Source organism: Papaver somniferum, chromosome 7 (genome assembly GCF_003573695.1).
Source record: "Papaver somniferum cultivar HN1 chromosome 7, ASM357369v1, whole genome shotgun sequence".
Taxonomy (NCBI): Eukaryota; Viridiplantae; Streptophyta; class Magnoliopsida; order Ranunculales; family Papaveraceae; genus Papaver; species Papaver somniferum.
Window position 1 is genome coordinate 249,692,392 of NC_039364.1, and position 10,671 is coordinate 249,703,062.

Sequence of the window (10,671 nt, forward strand, 5' to 3'; positions counted from 1 at the left end):
GTCTACTAGAGTAGTGTTATTAAAGACAGAGACAAATCTTCTTAAACAGGAGATCAGAGATAAAGACATTCAACTGAATTGTCTGGCTAAAAAGAATATGGATCTCACTGTCAAACTAGAAGTTCTTGGTAAATCTCTTAATTTTGTTAAAGAGACACGTCCTATGACTCTGACTAATGATGCTGTTGTGATTTCTTCTGATGCTGAGAAAACTAAAAGTCCTTGCTCGACTTTTACAGACTGTGATAAAACCGGTTTAGTCACATCTGAAACAGATCAAGATGATGGTAGTTTGCCTAACTACATCAAGTCAGAAGAGAATGAAAAACCAGCTTCCAGATCTACTGATGATCAAACGAAATCTTGTGCAAAGGAAACTTTGAACCGATCCCGTGAGCGTGATCTTAAGGAATACAACTTGCAGTCACTTGACAGGAAACTTATACTTCTTCAACATACGGTGGTAAAAATATTGAAGGAAGTTTATTGTCTTAAAAAACTGAAAGACCATTCCTCAGTATAAAGACAGATTATACCACTACCCGAAAAGATCAACTCAAACGAATCAGAGGAAAGAGTTGATGATCGCTTCTGGAAAAAGGTTCCTCCTCACCCATATCGAAACAATCCTTGTTTTGATAAAGAACGACTCCAGAAGAAAGGGAAAGAGATCTCTGCCAAAAGAAACAATCAGGAGTTTCCGATAACTGTTTCAGATAATCACACTGATGTGAATCATAAGGAAGTCCTTAGAATGAGAAAATCCTATGAAAATCTCATTGAAAGAATTAAGAGAGATTTATCTATCTCCGAAAATTCTCACGTCAGTACAGTTTCTCCAAATGATCATATCTCTAGAGTTGGAAAAGATCATCGTCTTGGGAGAAAATATTTTGGGCAGAAATTCCCGAAGAGAAACATGAACTATGTTTCTGATACTCATTGTAAGCCAGAAAAGGCTTACTCCAGTACAACCTAGTTGTAGGGAGACTGTGCAAACTCATCCATTTTTCTTTGTGCTCGTAACCCTGGATGATAGAAGTACATAAAAACAAGAGTACAAGTGGGTATTGTTTCTTTTCATCGGTAATAGGGGATAGTTTCCTTTAATAAGAGAAGTTCTGTAAAATAACCTATTCTCGGAAACCCTGTTTTCGTGAATCGAATATATTCTTATCTTTATAAGAAAAATATTCTCTTCAGAGTTAGATCTTCCATTGGAAAAAGTCTTGAACTAAAAATCATGTCTCCTATAACTCGAAATGTTACAAGGAGTAATAAAAGGGAAGCTCGAATTGTTAGAAACTGTCCAGGTTTTCTCTCAAAATGAAGAATCAGGAAGATTGTCTCAAGAATCGTTTCTGATCACAACTCTGATAGATCTCAAGATGGAATAAGTCTCTTTGCGATCGATGATTCAGATTCTACCAAGCGGTTTTCCACAGATGGGATGCATGAAGCTATGCATGGGTTTGAAGAACTCATAGGAAGTCTCTTTTCTTTGTTACAAGATCGAGACAGTCTGAAAGATAGAATGGAAGAAGCAAGAAGCGAGCTAGCTGATTTGAAGCTTGAAATTGAAAATCTTGGAAAACAGAAAGTGGATGCCAACAAAATCCTTGAGACATACTTTAACAGTGTGAATACTGATGAAACTTCAGTAAACAATGAGAGCACCACTAGAGATTAAGTTATATGCTTTAATACTTAATCCACGAAAATAGACATCAATTTTTGATTTCTCTCAATGATTGTATTAAGTCTATTATGAATAAAACTATTATGAATAAAATTATTTGATTTATAATTTTTCTTGTGATGGTTTTTGATTTACATAGCCTGTGCTTGAATGCTTTATTATTGCTATGGATGTTTATGGGATGTTTGATTTCGGTTTTATTACCTTGATATTCGATCTCATAATGTTGTGAACCCTTATGGTTTGGGTGACTTTTTGATTTAGCAGGATTAAGTTCTAGCCCATGTTGGTAGGCTTTATCAAAGGATCATGAGGGGTTCTGGTAGAAACAATATGTGAAAAAGTCACAATATGTTGAATCGGTTTTTGGTTTAGCATAAAAGCATATGTGTTTCGAGGGTTTTCAACTTTTGCTTGCAATAGTTAAAAATCGGTTTTCAACCTTTCTCTGGTAAAGGTTGGTTGTTGTTATTCTTTTGTTTTTCATAAGGATGACAACATAATGATATTTCGATATTAATTCTCCCTGGAAGAAGATGCAAATATATTGGAGAAGTGGATGCGAAATTTGAGGTAACAATCTTGTTAGTTAATTGTTTTCCTGTTTAAGAAAAGCCTGATTTTTATTTCATATATTTATTGCTTTTGCTTAACAAAATTTCGGTACAATTGATGTTTTATTCCATGATGTGTGTATGGATGTGTGTGTGATTCAATTCGTTCCGGTTAAGAAAAACTATTGTTATCTTGCTTTATTGTGTGGTATCAATTGTTTTGGCTTACAAAATTTCGGTGCAATTGCGGTGCTATAATGTCTATGTTGTTTTAATTGCTTCCGGTTGAGGTGAATAATTATGCAAGTTGATTTATTTGGTTTGTATGAATTGTTTATAGCTTAACGAAAGAAAAAGTTTACGGGATGGATTGTTTAGTCCAATTCAATTTCGGATAAGAGAAACTAAGTTTATCTTATTTAGACTTATCAAAGTGGAGGTTTTGGTTATTCAAGTCTAATCGAATGCCTTAACAAGAAATACTAGTTAACTAACCAAGTACTTGTCTTGTTTAAAAGTGAAAGGTCTAAGTTATGTGGATAATTAGAACCTGGTGAGAAAAATAGAGTTATCTTTATTTGGTCTTATCAAACCAAGCGGTTGTATTTGTACAATCGGTTTAGCAAAGGAACTAAGGTGCTTAGTTGTTTTTTGGTTTGCTAAACTATTAGGGAAAATTGCTTCGGGCAATTGTTTCCTTGATAACATATCAAAACAAATTACTTTGTGGTTTCGGTTTTGATATTGGTTATCAGAAATGGTGTGTGGAACCCTCGTGCTTAACTCTATAGGTTTGCAAGTCTATTTTGAGATTTGTAAGATTCTTTTCGGTTTGCCCTTTATTCTTTCGTTTCTTTGTCATTTTATGACAAAAAGGGGGAGAAATATATGGAGTAAACAAGTGATACTGACATTGATTTTATATTGATTGGTGTCACTAAAGGAAAAGGATATTGGTGCTTAAACGTTTATCTAACGAAAGAGTGAAAGCATAGACTAAGGGGGAGTAAAATATCATTACCAACAGAACAACAAAGATGTGCGGATTGAAAAAATCTACCTATCTTACCTTTAGGGGGAGTATTAGCTTTGTTATTATAATGTCAACAACATCATTTAAGGATTGAATGTATACAGGTTATTGTGTTGTTGAATTCGGGAATCAAGCGTATGTGTAATGAATTCTTGTAATTTGTTTATCCATATGATTGTAAGAGTTTTGTCATTAAAATTGACAAAGGGGGAGATTGTTAGAGCATTGCTCGGTTGAACCTACCAAGCGTTGGTATGTCAAGTTTGGTTGTCATATTTTAGTGAATCAAAACTCATTCTAAGAGTCGCTTGATTATGTACTAGAGTCAACTTCGTATAGGTTAGCTTGAAAGTATTAGGATATGAGACATTAAAAGTATTGCGAAGACTTGAAGAAGTGAAGAAGTAAAAAGCTACAACGACAACATCATCCTTCCACTTGAGGTTAGTGATATTTGACTTGAACTGTTTCATTACCTAACGTATCTTTCAAGTCGTGCATATTGAAAAAAAAACTGTGAAGCCTGAACACTCTAGATAGACATAGTATTAAGGAATACAATACGAGGTTTATTGCTTAACCATTAAACTTTATAGATAAGACATCGACATAATCGTTTAAATGCTATTGTGATTATGTATGTGTATGAGGTGAGGATTTCATCCTAGGAAACAATGTTTTACATGTGTTTTAAGGAAGTAAGTTCATAAACTTGTTTATGAATCGAAAAGGAAATCGTCAGGCGTTATTGGTATTGTTATTCATTGCATATCTTGTGAACAACCAATATGTGTGATTTAGTATAACCTCCCATGACTTGTTTATGTTCTTGGTAAAACTATTCACAAAGGTCTGACTTATGTATTGGTATGACTTTTATTAGTGAAACCGATCCTAAGTATTCACCTGAGATGGTACGACCGAGTTTGTGATTTGTCTATGAACGACTCTGGGTAAAGGGGAACCAATCCTAATAAGATGTGAAACACATCACAAAGGGAAATCGATCCTTGTATAAGGTGCAACAAGTTTTTAGCAGAAAGGGGAATCGATCCTATAGACATGTGCAACACGTTTTTAGGCAAAGGGGAACCGATCCTATGGACATGTGCAACACATATAAGTTAGATACCATATATATGTGGGGGACCGATCCTAGTACCTAATCAATCGAATTTTGGAAAGCTAGTGTGACTATGCACAGTACTCACATGGAGGTAGAACCGAAACTTGTTTTGGTAGAACCGTTAAACCCATGATTTATGATTGAGTGTCACACAGTTCTTGAAAGTCAGATGAACCAATTCTAAACTTGTTTGGAAGTGTGGGAAATCGGTTTCAAGGTTGTAAGTATGAAAGAGGACTTACAAAGTAAGGATGCCGACATACTTTGAATACGTACAGTAATGTTTATCTTTTATTGTTCAAAGTTATTATTTCTTAATAGCTAAAGGAAGAAAATCCCAAGATCGAAATATAAATAAGTTCAAAATCTTTTATTTAAGGTTGTTAATTTTATTTTAGGAAAGTGAGAATTAGTAATGTACATTTACTAGTTGAAGATTTTCCAAAGAGATTTTCGGTCAGTATTTTGGACAGAGCATTTTCAGGAATTATGGAAACCGAATTTGGAATATATTGCATATCTTGCGAATATTTACGGTTTTGGAAATTCCTTGGTGTCCAAAATTCCTTGTCTATAAATACTTGAAGTTTGCATTTCTAGCAAACTAACCCTTCGTGACAGCAAACTTCCTCGGTTGTGTTGTTACTGGTGTATCCGCCTATTCAGAGAGGAGAGTAACCTAATTAAGCGAAATCTCTTATGGCCGCTCTGTTTAAAGTCTTCTTTGGGATTGAGAATCTCTATTAATATTGTTGGTGGGAAACTAGATAAATGTGGTTTATCTTGTGTTTTCGATTGATTTGATTGACTAACGGTGGTTGAACTTTGATTGCACCTAGTTTGTTTATGCTTGAGAATCTTCTCTTCTGATATAAGATTCACTCAAACTAGATCGAAGTTCTGACAGGGATCTTTAGACTTTTTTTTGTTCTAAAGACGATCTTGTGATAATTCATTGTTAACAGACTCTGTTTTGTGCGTGATTGATCACAAGAGATTCAAGTTGTTGTGTGCAGGTGTTTATTGAAGATCTAAGAAGATTTGAAGACAAAGAAGATATTGAAGATTTCTGATTTGGGGTTCATAATCTTTGGTGTGCACAATACTTGTTTCGGTATAAGAGGATCCAACTATAACCGGTTTATCCTTGTGGTAGATTGGATTGATTAGTTGTGTAGATCGGCATCAATGCAATTCTTTGGAATTAAAATTATTGATTGCAAAATCTTAACAATTACCTTTGGTAGTTGAACATAAGATAGATCTAAGAACCTGACGAAGAAGTTTATTTGAGATAAACAGAAGAGCCTTTGTCGAACTCACATAACTTGGTTGAAGAGAGTTGATACCAAACAGATTTGTAGTTCCTTTACTGTTTGGAATATGAACCAAAGGAATTGTTCCAAGTGCGTGACTTATTCATAAGTTGGAGGCGTGTGAATACAGACGGAACTAGGTGAACTATAGGTTTAGTTGCTTGGTCTCAATTATACGAAGTTGGTTTAATTTTGTGTAGCGGCTTAATCCTGAGAGTATTAAATTCTGTACAAGGTCCCAGGGTTTTTCTGCATTTGCGGTTTCCTCATTAACAAAATCTTGTTGTGTCATTTACTTTTATTTTCTGCATTATAATTGTTTTATTATAATTAAAGTAAATTACACAAACGTTAATTCCTATTTACTTGATAAGCAATCATATCGTGTTTGGTTAAGTCTGAACCTTTTTATCAAGTAAACATACTTCGTTGTTGTATTGTCTCGATCTCGTATCCATAGACGATCACACGAAGTGTGAACCGATTAGTTGCATTGTCTCGACTCAGTCCATAGACAATCACTTTCGGAGAAAGGACTTATAGGTAGGAAATTTTTTAGCTTGAGGTATATTTAGGTACCCTCGCCTTTTCAGGAGCTTAGTTCCCAAACACATCAATAAAGATTTCCAGAAATAGCTCAAAAACTTTATGTCTCTATCAGAAGTGATTGTCTTAGCAATTCCATGCAGACGAACCACCTCTTTGAAAGACAAATAATCAACATGAAAAACTTCCGTTGTTTTCTTGTAGGCTATAAAGTGAGCCATCTTTGAATAACGATCTACAACCACCATAATAGAATCATTCCCCTTGGAAGTACGTGGTAGTCCAAGTACAAAATCCATGATGATATCCACCCATGGAGCATCTGAAATTGGAAGTGGAGTATACAAACAGTGTTTTGAATAGTCCCCTTAGACTGTTGGCAAACCGTGCACTTTTGCACATACTTTTGAACGTCTCGTTTAAGTGAAGGCCAGAAATAACGTTCTTCAACCAAAACTATGGTTTTATCACGTCCAAAATGTCCCCCAAGGCCACTTCCATGTAATTCTTGGATCAGATGAGGACGTATAGAACATTGTGGTATACATAAACGATTTCCTTTAAAAAGAAAACCATCTTGAATGAGATAATCATCAAAATTGCATGTTGAAGAACCACACTTTTCCCAAAATTCTTGAAAATATTTGTCCGCATTATAAAGGTCCTTTAGTATATCAAATGCAAAACTTTCATATTTAAGAGTGATAAGAAGATGAGCTCGTCTACTCAAAGCATCAACTACTTGATTCAGTTTTCCACTTTGATGTTTAATAGAAAATGTATACTGATTTATAGTAGATAACCACCTATCATCCATTTGATTGACCTTAGCTGAAGTTTTCAAAAATTTAAGAGTTTGATTATTAGTATTAACTACAAACTCACTGTGAATGAGATAAGGATGCCAGTTCTTAAGAGATTGAACAAGTGAAATCAATTCTAACTCGTAAGTGGACCACTTCTTCCTTGTATCTGAATTCTTTTCACTATAGTAAGCAACTGGATGACCTTCCTGAGATAATACAGCTCTTATGCCAACAATGGAAGCATCACAATGGATCTCAAAAGGTTTATCAAAATTTGGCATGGCAAGAACAAGAGCACTACACAACTTTTCCTTGAGCAGATTAAAGCTTTTATCTGCTTCCTCAGTCCACCCAATTATCACGCTTCAAACAATCTGTTAAACCAGCTGCAATAGTGCTAAAATTCTTCACAAATCTTCTATAGAAAGAAGCTAATCCATGAAAACTTTGCACTTCACGAATAGATGTTGAAGTAGGCCAGTCAACAATTTCTTTGATCTTAGAATCATCCACATAAATACCAGTATCCGACACAACATAGCCCAGAAAAGTGACTCTGTTTCTAAAGAATGTGCACTTCTTAAAGTTCACATACAAAACATTGTCTTGTAAAGCCTTAAACACCTGAGATAAATGTGTAATATGCTTTTTTTCATTGTTGCCAAAAATTAAGATGCCATCAAAATATACTATGACAAACTTTCCAAGAAAAGGTTGTAGGACTTGGTTCATGAGGCGCATAAAAGTGCTAAAATCATTATATAAACCAAAAGGCATTACTAACACTCATATAATCCCTCTTTTGTTTTGAAAGACGTCTTCCACTCATAACCTTCTCGAATACGTATTTGATGATAGCCACTACGTAAATCAAGCTTTGTAAACACTTTAGCACCAGAAAGCATATCTATCATGTCATCAATTCTTGGAATAGGAAATCTATATGGTATAGAAACCCTATTCAAAGCTCTACAGTCTATACACATACGATGTCCACCATCCTTCTTGTCTACTAAAAAGACTGGACTAACACAAGGACTTTTTCTTAATCTAATCAAACCCTTTTGCAAAAAATCATCAACTTGAGCTTGTAATATCTCATGCTCTCTAGGACTTAACCTATAATGAGGTTGATTAGGAATAGATGTTCCAGGTATAAAGTTTATCTGATGTTGTAAGTCTCTCAGGGGAGGTAAAGTATTTGGAAATTCATCAACAAACAATTCACTAAAAAAATATAGTAATGGTTATACCTTCTCTGGAATCTCCACCATTGGCTTAGAAACTTCATGAGAACTCATATAATGAGTTTGTTTTAAAGAATGAACAATGGTATCAACTAAGGCCGTTATCTTCTTATTTGTTGGATCTTTGACTAAAGTAGGAGATTGTAGAGCCCACAAAACTTTAGTAAAACTTTCATGAACAAAAGTATAAGTATTCTCATATCAATTATGAAAATCACGAATGCCATATTGTCAAGGTCTGCCCAAAAGTAAGCTTGCAGCACTCATGTTAATAACATCACATAGAGCAGAATCCTCATATCCAAGGAAAGAAAATTTCACCAAACACTGATGAGTGATTTGATGAGTTGAAGAACTGTTTATCCAACCAACTGAGTACGGATTTGGATGAGCAGTAACAGGCAAACCAAGTTTCTCAACTAACCTTGCAGATACATAATTTTCTGTACTTCCACTGTCAATAATCATGCTACAAAACTTCTTTTCAATAACACAATAAGACTTGAAAATATTATGTCTTTGTGTAAGACACGGCTCAATAATTAATATGGTTCGAGCAACACCAAGAAAATCTACGTCATAAGACTCATGTTCATGTAGATAATTAATTTCCTCATCCTCCAGTGCATCTTCTTCTTGTGTTTCTTCTTGAGTTTCATTAACATAAGCATGAAACTTGCGGCAGTCACTAGAAGTATGGCCAGTTTGGTTGCACTTATTATACTTGTCTCCTCAAAACTTTGAATAAGGATTAGGAGGTTTAGGTAAAGGAAGAAATTGTTGTTGATACTTACCTCTAGAATTTGGAGTAATATCTCTTTGTGGTATACTTTGAGGTGGTTTAGCTTAAGGAATATTCATTAATGGTGCATTATCTGCAGGAAGAGATGTTTTGTTGGGAATAAAATTTGTTGCTTGAGGTTGTTGAAAGGGCTGACCATAACTTCCTTCGTGGGGATATGAATTACCATCTTGATTAGCATAATAAAAATATATGGTATGGCAGCTTTATAATAATGTTGATAACGAGCTTGTCTTGGAGTTGTTTGCCTGGAAGTATTGAGTACACGCCTTTCGATTTTAATAGCTAGTTGGATAGCTTCAACCATTATAAATACAGATTGTGTCATCCCCTGTTGAATTAAGTTGTTTAAACCGTCTATAAAATGTGCAATTAATTTCTCTTCAGTTTCATTCAATTGGTTACGTGCAACTAAAATGTAAAATTCATCTACATATTCTTCAACAAGTCTAGCTCCTTGTCGACAGTTTTGAAGTTTGATAAACAGTTGTTGTTTATAATCTCTCGGTAAAAACTTATCTCTTAATAAACCTCTCATTCTATCCCAAGTATGTGTGGGAGGTTTGTGATACTTACGTCGATCTTCACAAAGTGTTTCCCACCAAGCTGCATATCCACCTTTTAGTTTATATGCAACCAGCTTTACTTTAGACGAGTCAGGAACTTCCATGATGTTGAAAAACGATTCTACTTCATAAAACCAATCCAGCAAGTCTTCAATGTGTAATCCACCATGAAAGTTAGGTATATCAGCTTTTAATTTATTCTGGTAGAGTTCCATAAGGTTTCATACTAGACTTTTATCTTCTATCCACCTTTGTTCTTGGTTTTCTTCGACTTTGTCTTCTTCATCACTGTTGAGATTTACAGTTACAGGTTTTTTTTTAATAAACCCTTCTAACTTCTCTTTGTGTTGAAGACTATGTGAAACATTCTCAGGAATAGAAGTATTTTGCACAAAAGAACCATGCTCAACTTTTTTTGTTTCTTCTGTTTTCTTTTCTCCTTCTCCTTTATAGTCAACTAACTTAGGCATATCTTTGTCATCAAAACCAGCGTGTTTCCATAATTTGAGTATGAACTCTTCATGTACTCCAAGCTTCTTTTCAAAATTATATGTAACAGTTTTGATGCTTGTTTCATTGGTTTCAAGTTTGGTTTAGAGAGAGGTAATGGAAGTTTTAATTTCAGTGACAGAGGTCTTAAAGAGTTCTTCAATATCAGCTTTTATAAGTGACTTTTCTCCCATTGAAATGAAAACTAAGGTATCTCAAAAAAAAAAAGGTTTTGAGTTTTGCGAAAGCGGTTTATGGATCGGTTTCTAGATAAAAATCTAAAATCGTTGGTTGTGGTACCAACTAATGTAGAATTGATAAGGTGAAAGCAAACAAGTTTGCTGAAGATGAGGAGAGACTTTAAGTTCCGTCAGAAACTTAATAAAATATGATTGAGAAATTAAGACTTTGATAAATTGTAATTGATAATAATATTGATAATAATAGATGTTCTCTAAACAAGAAAATGTAGCCTTTATATCGGCTT

At 34.4% G+C, this 10,671-nt stretch overlaps 1 protein-coding gene across 1 annotated transcript; it reads right to left on the reverse strand.

The window, feature by feature from the left end:
• Positions 1–7,859: 7,859 nt before the first annotated feature.
• On the reverse strand, positions 7,860–9,910 carry LOC113296319. Its single transcript, XM_026544627.1, has 4 exons — positions 9,378–9,910; positions 8,570–9,015; positions 8,334–8,455; positions 7,860–8,246 (listed from the first exon to the last, which is right to left on the reverse strand). Exons 1-4 carry the CDS (start codon positions 9,908–9,910, stop codon positions 7,860–7,862), a joined length of 1,488 nt encoding a protein of 495 aa, XP_026400412.1.
• Between the last annotated feature and the right edge of the window lie 761 nt (positions 9,911–10,671).